This window comes from Anopheles coustani, chromosome 2 (genome assembly GCF_943734705.1).
Source record: "Anopheles coustani chromosome 2, idAnoCousDA_361_x.2, whole genome shotgun sequence".
Classification (NCBI taxonomy): domain Eukaryota; kingdom Metazoa; phylum Arthropoda; class Insecta; order Diptera; family Culicidae; genus Anopheles; species Anopheles coustani.
Window position 1 is genome coordinate 38,812,235 of NC_071289.1, and position 25,234 is coordinate 38,837,468.

The 25,234-nt window shown below is 45.4% G+C and overlaps 4 protein-coding genes across 4 annotated transcripts; 2 read left to right on the forward strand and 2 right to left on the reverse strand.

Moving 5' to 3' along the window:
- The first annotated feature begins 4,132 nt into the window (after positions 1 to 4,132).
- Positions 4,133 to 14,278, forward strand: LOC131265718 (TNF receptor-associated factor 4). Its single transcript, XM_058268021.1, has 3 exons — positions 4,133 to 4,375; positions 11,755 to 11,859; positions 13,175 to 14,278. Exons 1-3 carry the CDS (start codon positions 4,133 to 4,135, stop codon positions 14,276 to 14,278), a joined length of 1,452 nt encoding a protein of 483 aa, XP_058124004.1.
- A 2,196-nt stretch (positions 14,279 to 16,474) lies between these two features.
- On the reverse strand, positions 16,475 to 17,577 carry LOC131265721 (probable DNA replication complex GINS protein PSF2). Its single transcript, XM_058268023.1, has 2 exons — positions 17,315 to 17,577; positions 16,475 to 17,257 (listed from the first exon to the last, which is right to left on the reverse strand). The coding sequence occupies exons 1-2, from the start codon at positions 17,557 to 17,559 to the stop codon at positions 16,891 to 16,893; spliced, it is 612 nt and encodes a 203-aa protein (XP_058124006.1). The 5' UTR covers positions 17,560 to 17,577; the 3' UTR covers positions 16,475 to 16,890.
- A 308-nt stretch (positions 17,578 to 17,885) lies between these two features.
- Positions 17,886 to 18,903, forward strand: LOC131265722 (RWD domain-containing protein 4). Its single transcript, XM_058268024.1, has 3 exons — positions 17,886 to 18,099; positions 18,174 to 18,280; positions 18,342 to 18,903. Exons 1-3 carry the CDS (start codon positions 17,992 to 17,994, stop codon positions 18,733 to 18,735), a joined length of 609 nt encoding a protein of 202 aa, XP_058124007.1. The 5' UTR covers positions 17,886 to 17,991; the 3' UTR covers positions 18,736 to 18,903.
- Positions 18,904 to 19,022: 119 nt separating this feature from the next.
- On the reverse strand, positions 19,023 to 22,220 carry LOC131265720 (RUS family member 1). The gene is made up of 5 exons (XM_058268022.1): positions 21,914 to 22,220; positions 21,637 to 21,819; positions 21,415 to 21,553; positions 20,951 to 21,262; positions 19,023 to 20,881 (listed from the first exon to the last, which is right to left on the reverse strand). The coding sequence occupies exons 1-5, from the start codon at positions 21,978 to 21,980 to the stop codon at positions 20,329 to 20,331; spliced, it is 1,254 nt and encodes a 417-aa protein (XP_058124005.1). The 5' UTR covers positions 21,981 to 22,220; the 3' UTR covers positions 19,023 to 20,328.
- Between the last annotated feature and the right edge of the window lie 3,014 nt (positions 22,221 to 25,234).

Below are 25,234 nucleotides of genomic sequence, written 5' to 3' on the forward strand. Positions count from 1 at the left end.
CATTCCACACTTCAAGCAGAAGAAATGATGAACAAAACCATTTCACATCGAAACGGGGAAACTTCTTTGGCCCTTTGCAATAAAATAGCTGCATTCGCAATGGTTGAAATGCGGCTACACAAAAGAGGTCAATACTCATTGAAAACCCAAGGGTGGAAGGTGTCTAGATCGGGCACCAATACCACCAATTCCGATACTCGTAAACAATCCCCTTGGACACACTGTGCGCCCCGTTCATGCACCCGATGCACCCGGGATGCACCCGGCGTCGACGTTTCCTTCGTGTGCACTTTCTGGTACGGATCGTCGACGGCAAGCGCACAGTTGCCACCGAGGTGCCGTAATTTTGTCCGCTCGTGCATTCGTTTTGTTCTTCGCGGCTACGAGACCCACACCGAGGCCCCGGCAGATGTTTGCGTTGTTGCAATGCCCGCTGTTGCGGCGCATCATGGCGCATTTCTATTCGTTTGGGATCGTGTAGTGTTTTTTTTTTCTTGCGTCGCTGTCGCTCTATCCTTTCTATTTTTCTCTCTCGCCTCGAATGAGAACGGATATGGGAGGCCGTGGAATGTGCAGTGGGAAAGGAAAGTGAACATATTTAGAGGTCTCGGAATATCCATCAAATGGTTACGTCTCTTCTTCCCGTGCCCGACCGTTGTGGAACGGCCTGAGGAGCGAGAACGCCAGGAAACAATTTCTAGGTTAAGTAATAATCCCATTTTCAACGGAAAAGGAATGCAAACTTGCCAATCTTGTTTTTTTTTTCTCTTAGTGCGAGGGTTTCAAAATGCATCTGTACCAAGTACCGTTTGAAAGCCATCGCGAATACGGATGCTGCATAAAATATGTGCGCCATCTTTGAACTATTGTAGTACTTACTGTTTTCAATACAAGGAAATTTGTGAGCGAATTATATTTTTCTACATAAATTGTACAGAAATCAGAAGAAAGAAGAAGTGTTTACAATCAGTTAAACTTCTATAAATGGGAACAAGAACCATATACTTATACCACTGTTAAATAGTTGCTACATTAGCTAACTCGCATGTAATGTAGCAACTATTGGACATAGTTATAAGTGATCTTAATAAAAGAACCATTATAAATTGAGTTTCGAGTCTCTATTTACAAATAGATCGTTGGTACTCCAATTTAAAATATTCAAAGGAAAATGGGCCCAATGAAACAACTTCCCAGGCCAATGGTTTGTATAACGATATGAGACAATCCAATGATTCACAGGATCTCGCAGTCTCTGGTTCATCGGTTGCAGATCAAACATCGTACAAATCTCCGCCATATCGCGACCGGAAATTCGAGATGATTATTTTCTTCTTCAGCAAGAATACAACAAAAAAAACAACATGTCCCATTTCCTCCTGGACTGGTTTGGTTCTGCGTAGACTTCCAGCTTCTTGGAAGGATATTTTTTTTCCTTCTTGTGTCTCCTCCGTCGCGGTTACGATCCTCGCCCAGTGATCGCCAACCCTCGCTTGGCGCACCTACACCCTCCGAGAGCATTCCCCGCATTGTTCCGCCGGAGATCCCTCTCAGCGTCTCCGGTCTTTCTTGGGAAAGGTTTCCAACAAATAAACAGCTAGAATCGTCGCGATGAGTTTTATTGCGGCCGGAAATGGGCACACCAACGCCCGAGTGTCGCGCCGTCTACCGCGAGGCTTCAAACGAATAAACAAAACGGATCGAAATGAAACGATTACACGAACAACATTGTTGATGGCCACGGGAACGATGAGCAAGGGTGACGCGCAGGAACCGAAGCGGAGATCAACGTGAAGCGACATGATCGTAGGCTATCAGCATAAGCAGGCTGAAGAAGGTGTGCTACCGATGACTCGATCGAATCGAAAACCGTTTTAAGGGTAGCGAGTTATCGGAGGAGGCAGCATATGGAAATGGGACCTATCGGAGTTAGTCTTCGGTCTCTGCCTATGATGGGAAAGGGAAGGTCGCGAGATCGCTGAGCAGTGGGACGATCAATGGGGTGTTGTGCACATTCGAATGATGCAGCAAAGATCGAGTAGGAACCCAGTGTGCAGCAATACCGGCAAAAGCCTAAAGCCCAAGAAGGGACGAGCCCAACATAACTACGCCGTAGCCCTGCACAGGAATCGACACGTTTGAACGGGCCCAAACACACCGAAACAGGCGCAGGCTGTACGGGCATTGGTCACGGATTGCTTCGCTTATGGCCGTCCGTTGTCTTGTCTTGTTTGCCTTTCGAAGGCTGTTTCGTGCGCGAGCCCATTTCTGGAACAGCTGGCTCAATGCCCCGAGTTTTGCGCGATACCAGCATCATTTTACATCGTTATGAAAATTAGTGTGGCATATTTCGCCAAAAGATTTATTAGATCACCGTTTCGAATTGAAAGGTGACTTTTTCTCATTTTTGACATAAAATAGGTTCCATATTGAGAAATCATTTAATCGAAAATTAAAATCATCGAAATTGTATTTAAGAAAAAGTTTGTTCAAATGATTCGAATCTGATGATCTTTAGTTATCGAATGTCATTTTTATGAATCGCATCCAATTTACTTTTTACAACAAAAAAAAACTGAAAATTCACCAAGATTGATAACAGGATCACCAAGTTCGTTTAGTAACACGTTCACATTTTTTTTTATAAAGTCATCCCTTAATGTATGGTTTTGAGGTTAAATCCAAGTTCTCGATCAAAAAGTCTCCATCAGGAGATAGCTACATACATTTTTGTATGTTTCACAACAAATCAGATTTATGATTGATGCCTTATTAGCATCCACTAATAATTAATTACTTAGCTCTCACTATGTTTTAAGTTGTTTTCAATCAAGCACAGTTAAAAATGTTCAATTAGTCAAAGGATGTGGGTTCCAGAAATGGTTGCCAATCAACATTATTTTACTTTCTTTATTGGGAGCATTTACAACAGGCAAATTTTTGAAGTTTAGGATATTTTTCACTGCATAGCACAAGAGTTGGATAGAATTTGCATGTAAAGAGTACACAATAATTTGGTACATCTCATCACTCGAGTTAAGGTCGTCGCCGTATTCCACACACTGTTGCGATTGTGTGAGAGCAGCATGAAAAAGCCGAAAAAACAACATAAACATCAGCTGGCATTCGAAATGACACGCGAGCAAACGAGACAGACTACTTCCGTCGTGAGTATGCATCTCGTTCGCTCATAACTCAAAACGGTCAGCTGTCTCTTCCTCTCTCGTGAGCATACGGTCCCGACTGTTAGACTGCCCGGTTCGTTACTTCAACGGAGTCCCACTTAGCCATTGCACAGCAAAATCGAACCCACGAAGTAACGAGCGCATGGCACTAAACGGTGTGAGTGTGTGCGAGCCAATTGCATCGCCCGTCGTAGGTATTGCGAACGTTTGGAAAACCGTTTACGATCAGTTGCTTGGTAAACTTGGTCGAGTTCAGTCGGAAAGTGTGCGATCTGTTCGCTCCGGTGATGAAACAGATTCGTAACCTGTGGTAGATTTTTGCATCAGCAAACGAGTTTAGAAAGTGTTGATAACTGCATACTGGTTTCGAGTTGTTCAAAAGTGTTGCAATTTTTAACACAAATTCAAACTAATGCGGATGTTTTGTACGTGAAAACATTTAAAAAAGTGTCACTATTGAAAAAGAGCGAAGAAAAACGTCGAAAAAAACAGTCTTCGCAGAACGGAACGAAATAGCCGCAACGACTTGCGAAGAAGGAAATACTGTGTTGTTGAATGGGAGGATTTTGATGAATGGTGAGGAGCAGAGCAAAGTAGTAAAGAAGGAAACGGTGTTGCTTTTTTTTGTTGTTGAAGCCTAAAGCTTGTGTTGTGCTATCGAAATTCAATCGAAACGAAGTGCCTGACGCAAGGTTGCTTCGTAAGGTTGGTCACAGCGGGCTCCTTACCGTGCGTGTGAAAAAAACGTCTTGTTCTGTGAGATCACCTCGATCAAATGGGTTCTGCTGGCCTAACCGGTGTCCAGTAATTTCCTGTGCAGTCGGAAAACAGTGACGAGCAGTAGTGTGCTCCTCTGAACCACCGACGATCGTTCAATTCGTGCGAATCAATTCACGGACGACAAAGGGAAGAACAAAACGGGCGATAAAACGAAATTACCATCCATGATGGTGCGCAGCCTGTCGCAGTGGACGAAGACGCTGAGTTTTCCGGCACGCATCTCGCCCAACCGGAACTCGAAAGATTGCAACGTGAACGTTCTACCGATCACGCCACCGCCGGCTCCGCCCCGCAACAAGTCCACCTCGACGTCCACCGCGTCCAGCACGATGTCGTCCTCATCGCCATCGTCCTCGTCGTCCTCCCCGACGCCACCCCCGAACGTGCCCATTACGGAAATTAGTCAAATCGTAAGTATGCGGGCGAAGTGAAGATCATTGGCTGGATTGTCGCCATTGTAATTGCGTGACATATTGGACCAAAAGATGGTTCCGCCTGGGAAAACACAGATCTGAATCACTCCCCCACCCTTTGGAAGCCGAGTTGATGTCTAGTTTATTCCTTGTCTCTTTTAGACACTTCGTTGAATAAACGCAATATCTTATCCTATTTAAGGACAGTCGATGTGTATGAACCGTTAAACAAGGCAAGTCGTTCGTTCTTCGGCTTTAAAACTTTTCATCTGAACCCGTGGAATCAAACTCTGCAATGGTGCACAATTTCCCCCAAAAAGCGATCCGGCAATGCGGGCACTTTTAGAGGGCCTTTCGGGAAGCAATTACTTCCGCCGACAGACCACAGCTGCGGGAATGAAGTTATTGAAGCCGGGTGGGCAGAAAACGAAAAAGGGTTTCCAACGACATGATGGGGGAGAGTGGGGCACTTTTTTCCACTGTCTGGCCGACCACCACATCTGCCACATCCTCACAGACCGCCGCACATGTTAATGCCAGGCAGAGAACCGAACCGAAAGAGAAGCCAGAGTTGCTGCCCCGGGAGGGAAAAAAAGGTCGAGATCGGTCGACCCGCAGAACGAAAGCTGCTCGAAACAGGCCTCAGGAAGCCAATGGGTAAACCCGGCGAGGTGGGAGGTGCCGTGCTGTGGAGCATGTGTAAATGTTTACACAACTTCATTGAATTTTAGCCCCCATACACACTCGGCTGGCTCGTTGGTGGACCGCGCTAAGTACATGGGAAGCCGGGGTTGGCTTTGGGAAAAAGCGACGTTCGGCCGGCGAGTTTCATTAGGCCACAAATGGGAGCCGCAGGTGGAATTCGGCGAGGAGCGGAAGGGGGACTGTTTATTTTCAACATTCTTGTAGTAATTTCTCCAACAGAAGCCGCACCGGCACTTCTCCCCCACCCGGTTTTCCTTGACGAATTCCAAGACGAAGACAATTTTTCCGACCAGTGCCGCGTTCCGATGTTGGCGAGCCTCGGTGCCCCTTCAGAAATCGGTGATGATTCTTCTAAAGTTTTTATTTTTATTTTTTATTACACCGACCACATTCGGATGTTGTATGTGCGTGCGTGCGTGCGAGTGTGTTGTGTTATGTGGAGGGCCCCCACTTCGTCGCTGGAAATTGTTTTCTTTTTATAGCCAAGCCCGGTTTTGATGGGTTTTCATCAGTGATACATTCTGTGCGTGTGCGCCTTCCTGCCGGGGCAGAACAGAGAAAATAGAATTCCACCAGCATGAAGGCGGCCTGCGGGACAGCTTCACTTGCTGCCGAGGTGGAGAATTGGAGAAAAACAAATCTTGTGGGGGGACACACAACAGTCGAGGGAGGCCAAAGATGCCAACGCAAAGAAAAGGGATACATAGAAAGTTTTATTTTTAGCAAAATCTGTGCTGGAGCGATTCTTCATTCTCGGCAAGAAGAACCCCACCAGAGGAGCCCTTTCTTTGTGCCTTTCCGAATATTACTCCAAAACCCAAATGGCTCCCGGTTGCTCGTGTCACCCGGCGTGATTTACGACCAGGCTGCCGATAAATCAAAATATGATTAGATGGTCGTAAAAAGTTGGTGATCTACGAGACATGCCAGTGGCGCACACGGGGATCAAGTAGGACCATGTTTTCCCAACACGCACTGGGGACGGTTTCCATTCCATAGATCACTTTTATTCCCTTGTCCCACGTGTTCGACCGTGTGCAGAAACACACCGTGCTTTCCCTTTTGTCGGGCGATCGATTCGATCCGCGAATCGATAAAAAGCAACAAAGCAAAACAACACTTACAACTTGCAACGGAGTTTTCCGGTGTGCACATTAACGCCGAAGATTACTTTCGTCCGAAAGAGTGCGTGCCTTTTCACGGCCGAGAGTGTTTGTGTGAGCGTTGAAAGTGAGCATAATCTATTGCATCGCGTACCAGAAGGCCGGCTGGGGGACGGGTGTCGAAGAACGGAACTACGGAAAAGCACCGAAAGGGTGGGGTGGTTGTTGTTGGCTTTGATAATCGTGAAAGTGGAATCGAAAAATTGAAAGCAACACTAACTAAACAAATTTCCGTTTTATTTCTCTCTCCTCCGTTTCTTGCTGCCTCATCCGGGTCCGGGTTGATTTAGATTTTGAATGATAGCCATCGTCGTTTTTCTTTTTCGGTCAATTAATGTTGGCCGGCGAGTGATGTTTACCACCTATTTCCTACGGAACATCCGTTCCTTCGATCGGTTCCAGAGCGTTGGCCTCGTCCGTGAAGGTGACGGAAAAGATTGGATTTTCCAGCTACGTTTTCCACCCGAAAACGCGATGGCGGGGGGCTTGCTATTAGCATTTTCTATAAATTATCACCCTTATTTCTGGAGAGGTGGAAGCTGAATGGATGTTTGTTTCGGTTTCGGTTGGGAAAGAAATTCGATCTTTCATCGACATTCTTCATCACAAGATCACTCTTTCACAAGATCCTTACGAAGAGAAGACGCATCTTTCCCGTATGACAGCAGCCCTTGTTCAAGACCGAATCCCCAATGGGTTTCTTCATTTTTTTTTTACTATTTTCTACCTTCGATTTCGAAACTCTCGTTTTCAATACCGCAAAGAAAATCAAATACGCCCCGAACTACGGCCGGCATTCTTGTGTGGGAAAACTGAAAAGCCTCTCAGCCAGCCTGGTGTTGATTGCTTTTCATTGTTCACACCCCATTGATGCTGAGTGTGTGTGTTTGTGTTGTGTGAATGCATATAGTTTGTCTAGATTGCGCCCAGTTTTCCGGCGATCGGAAAATCGAACCGGTGGCCGGAATAAAAGTGAAACTCGCCGCCCCAAGCCCTCGACAAACTAATTGAAACAAGAGATTTCTCCGGTACCGTATGTTTGCGAACGGAAAGGGCTAGTGGTAGGAGGGTGCAAAGGAAGAGGAAGAGTGAAGTATGATCGTGAAATTATCTCATTAGCTGTCCGAGCCGGATCGTTTAATCAATTCCGCGGTGTAATATCGCCACTCCGACCAACGTGCGAACCTTGTGCGAGGGCCAGGGAAAGGGAAAGGCACGAGGAGGCGGAGGGTCGTATGTGTGTCTTGGCCACGTCGGAGATTTGCATGCGAATGGGGTGATGTTGGGCGGAAAACGGAAACTATCACGCTTATTTTTGTGACCTAATTTAAGACAAACCGAACGACAGGATAGAATAAACTGAAAATTAAATTCCTTCATCGTTCAATTTATGAACTAAATTTCAATATAATATTATTTAACAGAAACATTCCCTGTAAAACCAACTTAAAAAAAATTAAATACACAATTACTTGAAATACTTGTTGAAAGTATGGTCATTGTCGATCTGTTATTCCTGTTAATTAAATTACACATTTTATTTGTACTGTCGAAGCAAATTCTTCAATTTTGCCAAACTTTTTGCCTTATTTCAGTGCAAGATATTGCCTTCCACTGGAACGAATCTTTTTGCTATTTGATGTCGTCAAAAATCGCGCTAACTAAACCGCGTCTCGTATACTCGGCGTCTCGTATAAACACACACAGACACTAGAGTCGACAATAGGGGCATCAATGAGGGTGCATTAATTTTCCAATTATGTTGCTGATTATTTGTTTTAGTGTTGCGCGCGCTGGCCACAGATCACGTCGAAGAGGATCCACAACCACCATCTCAAACCAAGCGCGCGCCCTCCCCTTTGCCCTCCCAACCTTCCACCCATCGACACATCCGTCAACGAGAAGGTGTTTAATTGAAGGGAACGGCCACGGCCATCACTCCACTCGTCTGCGGAACGTTCCACAGTTGGTGGCCGGCCAAAGACATTACGGTTCCCGTCCGGGTCCGGACGTCCAGTTGATAAACCCCGGACCGCCGATCTTCCGATGGCGCACGCATACTGCCGCGGTCAACCGTGGATGATTTATGGTTTTCTGTCGTACCCCTGTTCCCTGCCTCCTGAGCTGGAGCGTTCCGCCGTCATGAACCGGAAGATGCGATCGGGCGGGCCCTTTCTCGGGCTCTGGGAGAGAAATTGGTGGCCATAAACATTATGTGGCGCAGCCTTTTCTTTTTTCTCTCTTTCGCCGTGCCCTTGATGGGCAGCCATGTGGGGAGAAGTGGCATCAGCCTCCGAACTCGCTTCTCCCCGAAAGTTAACCCCCCCTTGAGTCAACTTAACCCTTGGTTTGGTGGATTTTCCGAAAACCGGTATTGTTTGCCGATGCTGGAGTCTAAAATAATTGGACTATGATTAGCAGTCCGGGCCAAACACAGCCGACCACGTCACGTTGTAGAGGTACATCTTGTGGTTCACTCAAAATCACACGCTGATTAAATCGTGTTACCATATTGTGAACATTCCAACATCGGGGAGCCTTTTTGTTTTGCGAGCTGTTGCCTCATTTTCAGGTTGTCACCTCAAAAACACACACACAAAAAACCATAACATTTTCGAAATTCATCGTGTCAACCACCAACTTCCGGTGGCGCAAAAGAGGTTCACATCGTTCACCGGCGGCCATTACTTTGAGACGTTGCATTCGTGGCTTCGTTGTAACATCTTGAACACTTCCTTCTTGGTGTTGCATACAAATACGGACAGAAAAGCAGTACCATTTCATTTTTTTCTCTTTGTGTTTATGTACAGCCTTTACAGGTTTATAAATAAACGGGTTAAGTTTTCCCTTTGTTTCGGTCTGCTGGAATGCCGAAACCCAAGCTGGTCTCAAGAAAACTCAGGCAGATAGAGGGAGGGGAGGGGGGCTCTTGTCAGAACGTCACACGTTGGCGTTTATTAAGGGCGAGAAAATGCGAAAGAATGAAAACTGCGCGCGTTTCACGCTCCGGCGTTGACTTTTCTAAAGGCAGCTTGTTGTTTTATTCTGTGCACACACATGATGGGCGAATGTGTGTGATTTTTCGGCCAGTGGATGGCAGCAAAAATGTATGAAAATAAACTAACGAGCGGAAAAGGCAACAAAAAACCACGAGTGCAAACTGCCAACGTATGCGGGCCACGCGGTTTTGGACGAGCTAAAGAGAGCACGATCCGCAAAAAAGAGGCACTTTTCGGTGCAGAGGCTCGTTACCCGGGTAAAGAGCTCCAAATGCCTTGACGATCACGATCACGATGGTGCCGATGATGATGATGACGATGATGGTGATGATGTGTGAATTTATGGAACTGCACGACCAAAGTCACCGGCTGAACAAGGTTACAAGGCATTAGAGCGTATGGCGAGCGCCTCCCAGCTGGCGTTATGCAAGCGGGACAGCTGCGGGATGTCGCGGCGTCGCTTTTCGCAAAGTACCATTTCCGCTGACCCCCAGCCCCAGCCCGACGACGACGGGGTGGACGGGGTTCGATCGGTGCAGCCTTCGGCTGCGAGCTCCGAACGAAAGGCGGCTCCACTAATGACCCCCAAGAGATAGTATCAGCGGCTGGTTGGCTGTTAGCTTTAATAACCTCACACAAATATGACACGATCCTCTCGGTCGCGCGAGAAATATGACATCCTTAACGAGCCCCCCTCCCCCCGGTGTGGATCGGTGTTGTCATCGATACGACGATACACAATCATTTAACCATCAACCAGCCAACAAATCTCCTTCGAAAGTCACACGCACGCGATGGAAGAGGAAAACTGCACGCACCTCTAGATCGCGCCAACTGTAACAAGGCCAACGAGTGCGTGTGTGTGTGGCGTAGAGGCGAGCACCATTTACACCACCATTGGCAGCTTCCGTCTCAATTGCCTCGATAAGAAAGGCATGTCCATCTGGAAGTTCTTGGAAGAGGTGGGTTTTTTTCTTCCACTTTCCAGACGATGACGTCGACAGAAGATCAGAAGTTTGCCCAGAATTACAATAAATCATCGAATCGGTTGGGATTTTTTGTGACCCTCCCAACAGGGTAGTGATTCTCTTATGACCATTTTATAGCCCTGTTTGCCTTTTTTGCCGTGTTGGTTGCTTGTTTACCTCGGGTCGATTAGTTCGGTCCATTCTGCACACGGTTCTGACACACATTTTCGGAAGTTGGTAACATACGAGAGTGGCGCATACGTGCGACATTCCAATTCCAAGCCCGATAACGACGCCGAGCCTAGAGGGTAAATATTTTCATCCCTTATCAGCTCCTCGACCATTATAACTACTTGTGGTCCCACGCGGTAGCTCCAAGTCTTACTCACTCCCAGTGCAGAAACTGTTCCTCCCCTGGCGGAGGAGGAGGAAGAGGTTATTTACGGGGACTGAAATCGAAATTATCAACCCCGCTGCCCAAACGCTTATCGCAACCTGGATTCAAGAGAATTAAATCATACCAAGTTGGTTTTTGCTGCGATGAGAGTGCGCTTGCGATGTTTGATGTTCCAATAGATTGAATCAACTCATTGATATGCTGCCAGCCTGCTGCCTTGTCGACGGCGTGTTGTGGGGCATGAGGTAAAACCTTGAGCGGGAGAACTCTGGACAAACTCTCTGCGCAAAGCAAACAAACACATCGCAAACAGGAACCTCCCGGATGGGACCTTCCTCTAGGCTGTTTCCCCCAAAAAGTGCGATGTTGATTGTACTGCTCCTCTCCTCTAAGCCTTGGAACGGTATTTTGTTCACGAGAGGCGCATAAGCATTTATGTGTGTTTAGTCCCTCGCACCGAAAGGGAACGGAAGAGAAGGCCACAACACATCCCCCAACAGTAGTGTTGGGAAGCTTTTAGGCATCGAAAAGGTTTCCTCCTGCCGTCGATCGTGTTTTGTAGGATTCCATTTCGGGAATGGACGCTTGTCCACCGGAATATGTCGAAGAGGGGTGGGAACGATGAAGGCGGGCATCACTATTTTTGATTATTCTGTTTTGATTTCCGTTCGGGCTCGATGAAATGAGTTTCCTTTTCCTCGTTCCCTCGCCACGATCTGTTCGCTTCACCGTATCCCACCATTTGTGTGGAGGGCGCGGTCAAAGATCGACGAGCTGGTTCTCGATCCCCGTGATCCGGAAGAGTCGCTACTCGACCGTCGCTCCCCCCGTTCCTGGAAGCCTCGGGAAGTGCCGTTTGTTTTACTTCAAGCACGCTCTTCTTCTGATTCCGCAACCTGCCAACACATCGACCGTTGGTCGGTGAACTTGTGTCATAGTGGTTTCTGCCTGCCTGCATCCAATGAGCGGCCACATCGGTAGATTACGTACGTGCTCGGGCCGTGTTGTAGTACATGATGTGCGAATTTCTGCCTGATGACACACCGATCCGACGGCGCGGTGTGGTACTTGTTTGACCGATTTGGGAAACATTTTAATTTATTTCTTTCTTTCTCTCTCTCTCTCTCTCTACCTTTCTTCACAGATATATCCCGATCCTGAGTCCGAGAAGGCCATCATGGGCTCATTGGTATTCTGTATCCATCACAAGCAAGGCTGCAAATGGTCCGACGAGTTGAGGAAATTGAAGGTGATTATCATGGAGAGCCGCGCACCGGCTTATATATTTAAGATGGTGTTATTTTTTGTTTGTTTGTTGCCCCTTCCTTTCTTTCTCTCTATTTCTGTTTGTTTGCGCTTTCCTTTGCCACATTTCTTCCCACCGGGTCTCTGCCCTTGCAAACGTATGCAAACTCCACTCAACTCCGTGGTGGTTCCTCTCGCCCGAGCGAGATTCGATTTGGCGACGTTTGATGATAGTTGGCTGCACCCCGCAACACGACAACATCCGACCGTTCGCTGGTTCTTCGCGATCCTCGCGATCGGATCAAGCAAAAAACAACAAAACCCGGCCTGCTTTTACCACCACCAGCTCCAATGGAGACACCGATTAGAGAGAGGTTGCTTCTCTGTCCTCTCGGCCCGGCCTGGTGGGTTTCGGCGTGAATAATCCGCCAAGCGCGCAAAGTGCGCAGGCGGTGGCGGGTACCAGCCTTTTCGAAACAGGTTTCGACGATCATCGGATCTCAGATGAAACCCCTTTTCCGTACGACCACACCGGTTGTGCGGTCGGGGTGTCGCTGTGTGTCTGTATGTTTGCGTGTGACCTCGTCCTCCCTTTCCCCCGAGACCGAGGCACCACAAGAGGCGGTTGCCGCCGCCGCCGACATTAAAAGGTGCTCGCATTGAACCGTCGGTACCACCGGTGCCATTACCTTTCGGGTGCCTCGAGCTCTAATGAATCGCTCAAGTTCTCCCCAACTCCAAAACGGCCTACGCAGCTGCCAGTGGGACGCGAATCTAATGCAATAGAAGTTGGAAAAGGTGCACCAGTGTGCAGGGGAAGCTCCAGTCGTACTCCAGTAGAACTAGTATGAAGTCTTGGTAGTTTCAGTTGTAGCTAGAATCTACCTATTCCTAGTGTTGATTTTATTAGAAAGCCTACAAAGGAATTTGCAACGAAAATATGTTTTGAAGCCTCATAGAGAAGCTAAAATTCAGTTTAGAAATTTCATGGTAATTTGTTGAAAAGTACTAAACTCATTTCTAAAAAAGCTTTAACTATGTGCTAGTAAGTTATAATAGTTTTTTTTTTATGAAAGCACACGCCTCTTTCCGGTGTTTGGATTCTTGTCCTATGGCTCGGTTTAATTTTGAATTTTACACTCGTCTACTACAAAAGAGGAGGCTTTGAAAAATGTCGCTATGTAAAGGTATCGCATCTTCTCAGAATTCATGTAAAGTGAAAGGAATTTTTTAGATTAAATTTAAAAAACAATGTGGAAGAGTATGCGAAGAATTTTGAGCGACTTTCTTACAATTTCCTTCTCTCTCGCTGTTTCCAGGCCCACTTGAATACCTGCAAGCACGATGCCATCCAATGCCCGAACAAGTGCGGCTCGCAGATACCGCGCGTCATGATGACGGACCACCTGGCGTTTACGTGCATCCTGCGTCGTGCCATCTGCGAGTTCTGCAACGTGGAGTTCACCGGGCTGGGGCTGGAGGAGCACGCCGGTACGTGCAGCGCGGAACCGCTCTACTGCGAGTCGAAGTGTGGCACGCGTGTCCTGCGCGGCCGCATGTCCATCCACCGTGCCAAAGACTGTGCCAAGCGCCTGCGTCGCTGCCCGCACTGTAGCCGCGAGTTCAGCGCCGACACGCTGGCCGCACACGGTGCCACTTGCCCGCGCAGCCCCATCCCCTGCCCGCAGCGGTGCGACGCCGGTCCATTCGCTCGGGCCGACCTGGAGGCGCACCTGCGCGACGAGTGCAAGGCGCTGACGGTGCCCTGCAGCTTCCGGGAGGCCGGTTGCCGCTTCAAGGGACCGCGCCATCTACTCGAGGCGCACCTGGAGGCGAACACGTCCGCGCACCTGTCGCTGATGGTCGCCCTGTCCGGGCGGCAGGGCCAGCAGATCAACGCGCTCAAGAGCGCCATGGCGAAGCTCAGCACCAACTATACTGGTACGCTGCTCTGGAAGATCACCGACTGGGCGGCCAAGCTGCAGGAGGCACGCACCAAGGACGGCCTCGAGCTGGTCTCGCCACCGTTCTACACCAGTCAGTACGGCTACAAGCTACAGGCGTCCATGTTCCTCAACGGCAATGGGCCCGGTGAGGGTACGCACGTGTCCGTGTACATCAAGGTGCTGCCGGGCGAGTACGACGCCCTGCTCAAGTGGCCATTCTCGCACTCCGTCACGTTCACGCTGTTCGAGCAGGGTACGCTCGGTAGCGGCGGCGGCGGTCAGGGTGGAGTGGCGGAGTCCTTCGTGCCGGACCCATCGTGGGAGAACTTCCAGCGGCCATCGACGGAACCGGACGCACTCGGGTTCGGATTCCCGCGGTTCGTCTCACATGAGCTACTGAACAGGCGCCCCTTCGTCCGCGACGATACCGTGTTCCTGCGCGTCAAGGTGGACCCGAGCAAGATTGTGGCCGTGTAGATACCTCCTACGGAAGGACGAGAATCCGTCCTTGTTGTTTTGTACATATCGATGATGCGCGCAAAAACTCCCATTACCATAGTGCCTCTCTCCCGAGCGCGCAATATCTTAAGACTCATCCATCAATGCATCCCGCTTAGTTGTACATAACCTTCCCCTGATCCTTCTGCGAGCAAAACCGAATTCACCCTCCACCACCCAGTCGACATAATCCCTGCCGCTCGCTTCCGACCAATCGAGGAAGTGACTCTCCGGGTGAATGATGCCACGCGTTCTGTGGGGCAACTTTCGGGCGATTTTGACCACCAACACCACTCGTCTCGTTGGTTCTCGTTCCGTTTCTCGTCTCGGAAACGGAACGGGACACGTTACACGACGAGAGCAGGAGGATAGGCCAGATGCACTTCGGTTGAGTGGTTGATTGTTGCAATTCCTTCTTTTGCTTGCTTCTGTAAGGTAAGGCGTGTATGTAAAGTCACGACGGTGAACCGAAACACACAGCACAACGAAAATCAGCTTCGAAATCTCATTTGTTGCTTGTAAGGACTGAACGAAACGCGTCGGCGCGACGTGAAACAACAGGCTAGGTTTAAGGCAGTAGGCTGTAAGTTTCAACCACTTGTTTGGATTGCTTTGCACGGGAAAAAACATCGAAAAATACCCTTTGTTTTGGGGCAAAGTTTTAATCTCAATCAAAGTAGAGGACCAGAGACCAAACCATCCACTCCAGATATAAGAGAAACCCGAACATTGTTTGTGACGATTCATTCTGTCCTCCGTGCGTTTATTTCGAACTCCATAAATTGGGCCGATTTCCGATGGGAAAACCCTTCGTCCTGCGATGGACAGGGTTCAAGGCGCGTAGGGTAAGCATTCGGTTAAGGAAGTTTCCCTTTCCGTAAACCATAGAACGACGCTCTCTATCTTCTTCTGGTTGTGTTGAGCACAACAACGGTGGACGTAGCAGAAGAAACGATAAGAATGCGACAACGACGAACAGCGCAAACCGTAATCATAACACTTTTCTTTCGATTCGAGTCATTAGTGTTTAGGTTCATATTACTTCTTAGCTGGCTAGGGCATTTAATATCACTTGATAGAAATATATAAATATATATATATATATTTGTATTTTCATACTAACTTTACCGGATAGTCATCGCTTTGCTCTTCTAGTGCTTAGGAGAAGAGTTTCTTTTGTTTCATTTAATTTTTTTGTGTTTGTTTTAGTTTCATCCATTTGGACCGGGCGGTTGTTCGGGTGGCGACGGTTCCTTTCCCGGTCCGATGACTGTTTGGGGGGCCATCTGCACACTTGCGCCGCCCGCTTCCGTAGCTAGAAAACCATTTCTATTGCACCGTAAGACTCATTGGTAACGCGCGGTATCGCACACGCGGCTGGCGTATGATGTTAAATTAAAAACAAAGTAACTAGTATTAAGTTAGTCGACGTAAGGCTCGTAAGAGGACCACCGCTCACGGGTAGTTCTCTTATTCGTAATTTCGACAACTGTAAAAAGTGACCCATGTAAACAACGAAATACGGCTGAGTGTGTACAATTTGACTGAATATAAGTGAAAAAGTTTAATTGTCCGTGTTTTATTTCTCGATTTCATTTCAACCATATCACAAAATAGATCAATCGTTCACCAAGGAATTTAAAACCCATAAAATAAAAGTATATGAAGGCATTTACTGCAAGCGAGTAGAGCTTTAAATGTCCCTCCCTTTAAATTTGTTTCCCTCTTTGCAAAAGAAGCTGCACTTTCTAATAGTGGAATACATTTTTGTAAATTTAGTTTACTGTAATAACTCTAATTAAGCAAACTTTAACATACGCCAATTTTTGGATTCATTCTAAAAAATATTTAATATAAAATATGTTGGAGCTCAAGACTTTAAAATAAAAAAGTTTATGCTTCTTCTTCTTGGCGTAACGACCTCTTGGTCATGCCTGCCCGTTAAGGGCTTACGAGACTTGTTTCCCTGTTGTACGTGGATAGTCAGTCCTCTCGTACAGGGGAGAGTCCGGTCTCGGATGGGATTGCTCGGTTGGGAGCCCCGGCGCTCATGGGCCGATTTTCTAACCGGCGCTACCGCTCGGCTGTTGGAGCTCAAGACTTTAAAATAAAAAAGTGTATGCAAGATGTTATGAATATTGATTGATTGCAGAAAAAATAATGTCTACATGGTTCTGTTTAATTGAAAGATTCTGTTTTATTGCGTAAGTACGTGTCGATATGTATAGTAACATTCAGAATTAGATTGCGACATTCAATTATTGATCGAATTCTACGCCAACACTGTCGTTTTAAAATCAATAAATTTTATCAAAAGTACCTTCCAAACTTTAATTATGTTTTAATCATATAAAAACTGACACGGTAGGAATCTGTCGAACTATTTTTCAGCCACAAGTTTTCTGTAACATCTTTTTAATATATGATGATGTTACTTAAAAATGTCCAATTTTCAACAGAATTTGCTTAAAAGGTTGTTCTTAAAAAATGCATTTAGATTGTATTTATTCATTACTAGCTACACCACTGCCATTGTATACTAAACTAGAACCTATGCAATAAATTAGACTGCCTTAAAACTTACAGCTTGTTTACCATGGTCTCGTGTTTCCAGAACTGCCACTAGAACCACCCATGCTGAAGGATTGCGTAGTGGTGTTCATCGAACGCACAACCTTTTTCGTTTGTTCGACGCGCGCTAGGAAATCCATGGCGTGCGGTAACAACGGTTGAATTGTGTGCAGTTCCAGGACGGTGACGTTTTCTAGATTGACCGTATGCGAGCCCTCGCTCTTGATGAAATTCTCCACCGTCGTGCGCAGTTTGGCACACCGCACATCGTAGATATCCTTGATAAGTGTTTTAATAACGTCGGACGAAGGAACATCTTCCGGTGCCGTGCTGAGAATCAGCTTTGCCTCCACCATGTAGTTGTCGCTGGGCATTTTGGTAAATGTGCTAAAAGGAACCAAACGTTACTTCACAACCGAGATCTGAACTAATTTTGAATAATACCTGATTCGTTTTTCTGTTTCCTTGATATCTTCAAGTAGATCGATCTCCATCCAATCCGGTGTAACAATGCGACACTTTTGCTGCTGTCGAAGGTGTATTGCTAACCACAGGGGGACATACAGCGGTATGCCTCCACGGAATGGTTCAATGGTGCCCGAAATGAGGTAGATGGAATCATGATTAAAATTTGGAATTACACCAATAGGCGAGTTTTCACCAATAAATTCAAGCTCGGCCGGTTCCATGTGCAGATTTGGTTTTGTTTTGTGTGTAAACTGACTGCATTCCAAAATTGCGCGCTTTTTTTGACAGCAAACCAGGGACCAAGATGTAGACTGTAAGTAACACGATGAATTTCGAAAAATATATTACTTCAAATATGAGCCATATGAGGTGTACAGTTATTATCATTGTACATGTTTTATCTAAAAAAAAATGAAAAACTACGGCTTTTGAATTTTATTGATGTATTCCTCAACTAAACGTGTTTTCCGTACTGTCTATAAATACCTTATGTTATGCAATCTGTCAAATTAACAACTGACATTCGGCATAGGAAATATTTTCTTCAAAACCAAAATAAATAAACAGTGGTCACCTTCGAGCGCCACTTGTTGTGTTCTACCGATTGTAGCGTAATTTAGTAGTTTTTGTCGTAATAACCTCCGTAGGTAGGTATGTCTGAAGCAAAGGAATTACAAAACGATGAACGCGAGGCACTGGTGTCCATATACGAGGGCGACAGCGCGTTCAAACAAGTGAACTCAGAAACGTATCAATATAAGGTATTCAATGCAATTCAACAACGTGTAGAATTCTCGCCATTCGACTCCAGTTTACGCGATTTGTTTCGTTTCAGTACGGAGAAGAAGGCAATAAGTCGTTTCTGCTAGAAATTTGTTGGACAGAGAACTATCCCAATGAACTACCCACCTTTAATCTAGACACGTTTTACAACCGGAATCTGTGAGTGGAGATCCTTTACCCCTAGTGAGTACTTTCTAAAGCTCTATTTTTATCCCTTCAGCTCACGTACCGGTAAGGATAGCATCCTGTCGATCCTTCGCGAGGAAGCCGAGCAATGGATTGGCTGTGGAATGACGTACACTTTGTTCGAGTGCCTCAAGGATAAGCTGGAAGATTTGTTGACGGACGAAAATTGTAATGCCGGCGAAGGGCAGCAAGTGGTCATCGGTACGGTGGATGCTCGGCTGGAAGCTGAACAATCAAACAGTGATTCCGATGACGAAGATGGAAATGATGCAAAGGGAAACAAAAAAGACGCAAAGCGCGAACAGCTGACCAAGGCGCAGAAACGGAAACAGTGGGATCGCGTGGATAGCAAAGGAAATCGACAGCGGGGCTGGAACTGGGTGGATATCGTCAAACATCTTTCGCAAACCGGAGGAAAACCGGAGTAGTAAAGTTGTGAAAATGACGCGAAAAAGATAGGAAAATAAACTATCAATAATACTGTGAATATATACTGTAAAAATATCGGATAGCGATGAATGAGAAAGAACGCGCGTTTGTCGAAAGTGGAAATAGTTTTGTTTTTTGCTTTATTATCTTCTATATTCTACAATTCTTCGAGCATACGTGCGATAATTGATCTACTTTTGCGACTTGAAAACCCGTTCGAGATAAAAACCATCTAGACCGCTGGCGAATTCTACCTTTAAGGAAAACCCGAACAAATGTCTAAACGAACTATAGCGTGCGTGAATGTGTGACAAAACCGATATCGTTTTCTTCGCTATTGCCCTTGCAATGGCTTTTCCCGAGCTACCTTAAGAAAATGTAAATATCAAATTGAAATAGAGTGTTCTTGTGCTAACTTTATCACAGCAGTGAAGCATACATTTTGCGTAGACGGTTTAGGTGTGTTTGTCGTTCCTGCTGATTACCTCGTCGAGCGGTTGTAATGATAATATCGCTTAAAACTGGTGCTAAAAAAGACTATCGTTTAAAAACCGTGCCGGTTCACTATCATTCTTTGGGATCGGAAAGCGTTGCTGAAGAAGCAATTTGCTCTTTCGAAAGCGATTTTTTTTTTCTAATAACTCTTGGGAATGAATATATATTTTCCGTGATAGGAACTTATTAAAAAGCATTGGAAAGCCTTCTCAAAGCGAACTGTGGCGCCTCTTGTTCTCGTTCGTAAAGGTGATTTAAAAAACGATCAAAATCGTCGCACATGGTCGTTTTTTTTTGTAGGGAGCCGTCACGTGTTCATTCGAAACGTACGTTAAAATTCTTCCCGCGCCTACTTCACTTGCTATGCGTTAGGAATATTCCGTTAGAAAAATAAAACAGAAGGCGCTATTAGCCTTTTTTATTTAAACGTTCTCATCTATCTTTAGCTGATATGATAAAAATTCCCTACAACAGTTACTCACTTGTGACCGAGCCGGGGATAGGAAAGTAGTGTGTTTGCTACTATTGAATGCTCCACGTTCACTGGGAAAATCGAGTACCTAGTTGTCCACTACCTTGGAACCGAATTCTCTACTCAATCGTAACGAAGAACAGCACTACCAATTGCATTCTACCTATATGCTACCTACATACGTGGTGCTATTGCTTTGTATGCTGCGAGCAGTGTTATATCATTAGGTTCGATGCTAGTTCGGTGTGGCTAGTCGCAATCGCTGGTGTACTCTCTGAGTTTGGTCCTTACATGGTGCACGTGTGTCGATGGGACATTTTCCTATAGCTCTGACTAGAGCGCGCATTGTCGTTGTAATTTAACGTCATCGTTGCTGCCTGCCGTTATCTTAGTGTTAGGATGTATATTTAACTTGCTCCCTTCCGTGGAATGTTGCTCACTTTGACACTCACCGAGATGGTGGTAAATATTAAAGTGTTCAAGTGTATGAAATGCCAGCCCATGAAGGGAACAATAAAATAAAACGCCAATAGAAGACACAACACTACATCGGTCGGAACCTACCGGCCCTTCCTTGCACCGGAAGTGGGTAGCCCGAATGGTATCTTCGATGGCGCTCGGTGGTCTATATCCTCCAGTCTAGCCGGTACTCGTCCGTTTTGAGCAAATGCGCCTGCACGTTCCAACCCTCGCACTGGGCCAGGTTAAGGAACTCGTTCCATTTGTTCTGTATCTCCCAGTAGCGATCACGCAGTTGGTTTTTATCTTGCAGGTAGGAAGCAACGTAAAAGTACGATTTTATAATGTCCAGTGGTTTGACGGTAAAGTGTAGATACACGCCGACGTAGTGGCGCGTTTCGGCGATGAGAAACTTTTCCCGCGAATCGAAGCAAGCGATCAAGTTTTCCAAATCGTAGCAGTTGCGATAAAACTCCGTTAGTTCGCGCACCGAGCAGCCAATCTTTACCCGTGCCGTCAGTGTCACCGTTTGACCGACGGTGACCCGTTCCAGTTTGTTCACCTGTTCGGGGGAAAGCATCATGCCGCTCTTGAAATACTCTTCCAGCGCGATCAGGTACCGCGCTTCGTTGAACGTCCGCAGGCAGACCGCTTTGACGGCTTTGATGTTTGCGTAAATGTGCACGAGGGTGACGAAGAAAAATAAACCATACAGGATCCTAGACGAGGGTAGCAAAATTGAATGAATTCCGAATGGCCGAAAACTACACGTTCATTAAATGCCTTACTTCTGATTTTGAAGGTACGTTAGTAGGAACAACCCCACAAAGGAGGCTATCAAATTGACACATGTTTCCTGGGCGCTATCCTTCGATGAAACGTCGGCCAAATTTCCCCGGATAGCGTGGTGCTGCGTCAGGGCCGCTCGCGTCGCACCCCCTGCCACTCCGACAATCGCCTTCATCGTGGTCGTCGCACACAGGATGTACGTCGCCACCTTCGGGTAATACGGCAGCACGAACAGATCGATCGCCATGGCAACATCGTTTAAAATATCTGCCCGGATACGCCACTTTTTCGAATCGATATCCAGTTCCGAGCTATTTCGGTACACGAGCGCAAATGAGGTACAAAAATAGTATTACCATAGGGCTTTCCCCATACGTTTAGGTTGAGTGACACTGACAGCCTAATTGTTGGCGCCCTGGAAATAGCTCCAAGCCCAAATTTACCATCCCACCGGTGCACTTACCCTTTCCACCAGGCGAACAGGATTCTACCGAGATGACCCGATCCATCCTTGAGCACCCACGTAACGGTGGCCGACAGCGGAGTGGCTGTTTCGCTGCCAACTCCGACTCCTTTGAGAATGGCATGGGTTGTGAGGGTGCCTGTACAAAAGGATGCGCCACAACGGTGCCATCAATTATTAAAGCTTTCTGGCGTGAAAATGAAACAAAACGCCGGGACTTACCGCTGATAGTGCTGCAAAACGCTTGCAAGGTGTCCCACTTCTGGTAAGACAGATAGTCACTGCTGACACTGTCCGGATAGCCGACCGGGAGGAAGAGATGCTGGAAGAACTTTCTGATACTAAAACGCTTCCGTATCGACGGACGCTCTCCTTTAACCGTCACGCGTACAACGGTATCCTGGTCTGGGGTGGGAAATGAGCATAAATAATAAATCAACCTAAGTCCTGCCTGGATGGGGGTTGACGTGGGGGATGAAAAAGAGAAAACAACACTTACGATCCGGAGTGACGTAGAGAATTTCCTCTCCATTCGAGCAGTACTGTTCGCGGAAGTGTATTTTCATCCTGAGAACGCGATTTAAATCTCAAACAAAAGTCCAAATCTCCGGTGCAACGAAACATTAACTAAGCCGAGTGAGATAATTTCCGGAGGAGGAGGAAAATTTGGTACAACTACTGGAAACACGAACTTGCTCGAGACAGATACAATGGAATATTGTTAAAGGTTAACTGCGCGCACCGAAAACGTACTGCTCTCGTCTTCAGCAGAACGCGTTTTAACTTTACCGACGTGGCTTTCTACACGCGGTGGGCTTTTAACTTAAAACGAAAATAAACCTGGATACAGTTTGCACCTTCGCACCTTTGCTCTTTGGTATTTGTGCACTGTTTGTTTGTATACAGAAGTGTTGGCAAAATCAGGATTCAGAAGATTCAAAGACTCGAATTCGTGACAGATTCGAATCAGAGTAATTCGTTTGGGATTTGAATCAGATTTTATTCGTTTGAGACTTGATTTAATTCGATTGGCTTGATCTGATCCAGGCATAATCAGTATATAATTGAACTAGATGTTAATCGATTCAGAAGTAAGTCGAATTAGTCGCGATATCAGTCGATGTTGAGACGATGTGATTGATTTCAGTTTACTTGAACCGAACGCTATAGTTGGTTGGACCTGTATCGAAGTTTCACGAGATTTATCTTATCCAAGCTAGGGAAACAGGACATTGTATACAGACAAGATTCCTGGAGATCACGACAATCAGTACCAAGACCAGTATTGATTAGTTTATATCGTCTCGCGCCTGTTTGATGAATTCGGACTTGAGGATTCGAGTCCCTACAGGAATTTGTATTTCCCATCACTATTATACAGTAACCAAGGTGAATACATTATTATTGAACAACAATTTTGTTCGGGTCGCTCTTTCACTTGCCATCGATTTGTTCACGTCGGCTTTAATTTTAAATATTGAAACTTGGTCGTTTAACCGTCACACGTTCAACCAAAGTTACCCACGTAGACGTTCAACCGGACTACCCGTGTAGATAGATATGAAGGGTGAAATTTTTTGGAACCTCAAATTAACATACCTAATGAATTTTTAAAATTATAAAAATTATACAACATTTTGGGAAACACAGTATCTTCACTGAAAATTTCAAGTTTGACATCTCAATAAACAGATAATTAGTCTGAAGTACAGGAAAACGGAATCTCCCATACAAAATTTTTGGACTACCCGGGTAGTCCAGTTGAACGTTTGACGGGTATCAACCGAAAAACGCGAATAAAAATGATTTAAATTCCTTGAATTTTTTTTTCTAGGCATTCCAAAAGTTTCATGTTGATACATCTATCCAATCAAAAGTTATTTGAAAACAAAATTCCAAAAACTATCCGGGTAGGCGGTTGAACGGGTAACGGTTAAAAGTTAAAAATTAAATAAAAATGTTAAATGTACATAATTATAAGGTCAACAAACCTATACAGAACCTTACCTGAAACGTTTGCTTCTTCTTTTGAAAAGGTAAGGAAAAATTTCAAACAAATTTGGTAGGGTGTTTTGGACTATGTGGGAATCATATGCATAACGTAACATCAATATAAAATCGCAAATTTGGATCTTTGGGTATGTGGAAAACGTGGAAAATATATTTCGACAAAACACTTTGTACCGTATTGAAGAATTTAGACGAATATATAAAGTTTTGCAACGAGGCTTCTTTTAATTATTTTTTAGTTTTTTTCATTATGAAATCTTTTTTGTATAACGTTGAAAGTTTTCTCCAGGTTGTCGATTGACACATATCTAGATGATTGTTGATACCTTCGAAGGTTTTTGAAAAGCTTTTCCTTTCTTACTGAGAATAAAATGGACATAATCTCCAAAGAAGTTTTATATCTCGACTGGGACGAAGTGCAATGTTCTCTATCATTGGACCTGTTATGAAAAACTATAGAACTGAATTGAAATAGTGCCAAACTGGTACTAGTAGTGAACGGTGAGCATATGATAACTTGAGAACAGTTTTTTTATTGAATTACCAGCTTTCAAATTGTGTGTAGTAAACCATTTAAATTTGAAATTTTAAGCTCCTTCTAAATTCTCTCTTGATCTATTTTTCCGATCATTGCAGATTTGTATGCCTCGCTTGTGCAGATTGATTTGCTTTTCCATATTAGGTTTGTTCGTGTTCGTCAATTGCTGATGACGCAATCGTATGTGGTGCTGGTAGATGTTGGATACTCAGAGTTACAACACAGTATTTCTTATTGTTCCAGTATTCGTTAGTGTTAAAAGAACAGAAAAATAAAGCCCAAACATGCAAAAGAGGGTAAAAGAGATGATGATGATGATGATGAGTCCCACCTCTTACCCCAACACAGGTTTCTCGATCTCGTTTTGATTGACGACAATAAAAGAATCATGAAGATTTGTAAAGATTAGTGGCATAGTTTTCTAAGAATGTCAGATCTGCTTTTGTTTTTGGATATTAACGTTTTTACATTTCATAATGTACCAATTGATGCAAATTGCCTTAGCTGTCCTGGGGACGTGTATGAAACTGTTCATTTAAATTGTTTCAAATTGTTTGTTAACTAAATTGAAATTGTTTCCACCTTGCTCGAAGGATATCGACGGTTAGAGGGGAAAGCAATCAATTGTCTTTGGTTTTAGCTGGATTGGCATGAAAGTGTGAAGCAAGCTTCAAAAGATTGATCCAACAAAAATATTCATATTCAAAACATGCATTAACATATTCATTAAACCGAATCGATAGCTTACCTAATAATGCACTTTTTCTGCCTTCGAAACGAATTAACATTTTTAATACAGTTTTTCTGTCATGGTTTACTTTGGGCATTGGTATTTTCCACAGCCGTGGATTGAGTATTATGTAAATGTCTCCAACACATAATTTTCACGCGATTCTATTTATAGCTGCTTTAATATCCTTTTTTCTACTTCTATCGCCGCAATCGATGTGTGGCGTAATCGTTCGTAGGAAAAACTCTACTGGCAAGCAATCGTGTCGCCAAATGCTTATCGGTTTAGGAAAGCTATCGTAGGCTGCGAGGATGCTGCCCGCTTTCAAAAGGCAAATGCCGCCACAGCATGAGGCACACGTCCCACCGGGCGCTGGGGCAATAACTCAAAGGCAAGAATTCGCTATTGACACCACTATTTGTTTTCTCTTTCTTTGGGTGCGCGAGATTTCCATCGCAATTTTCTTGCCGCTCGCTGCAAGCGCAGGATCAACAATATTCTTTCCTTCCTCCAAGCATTAGAACTTGAAGCGGGCACAAACC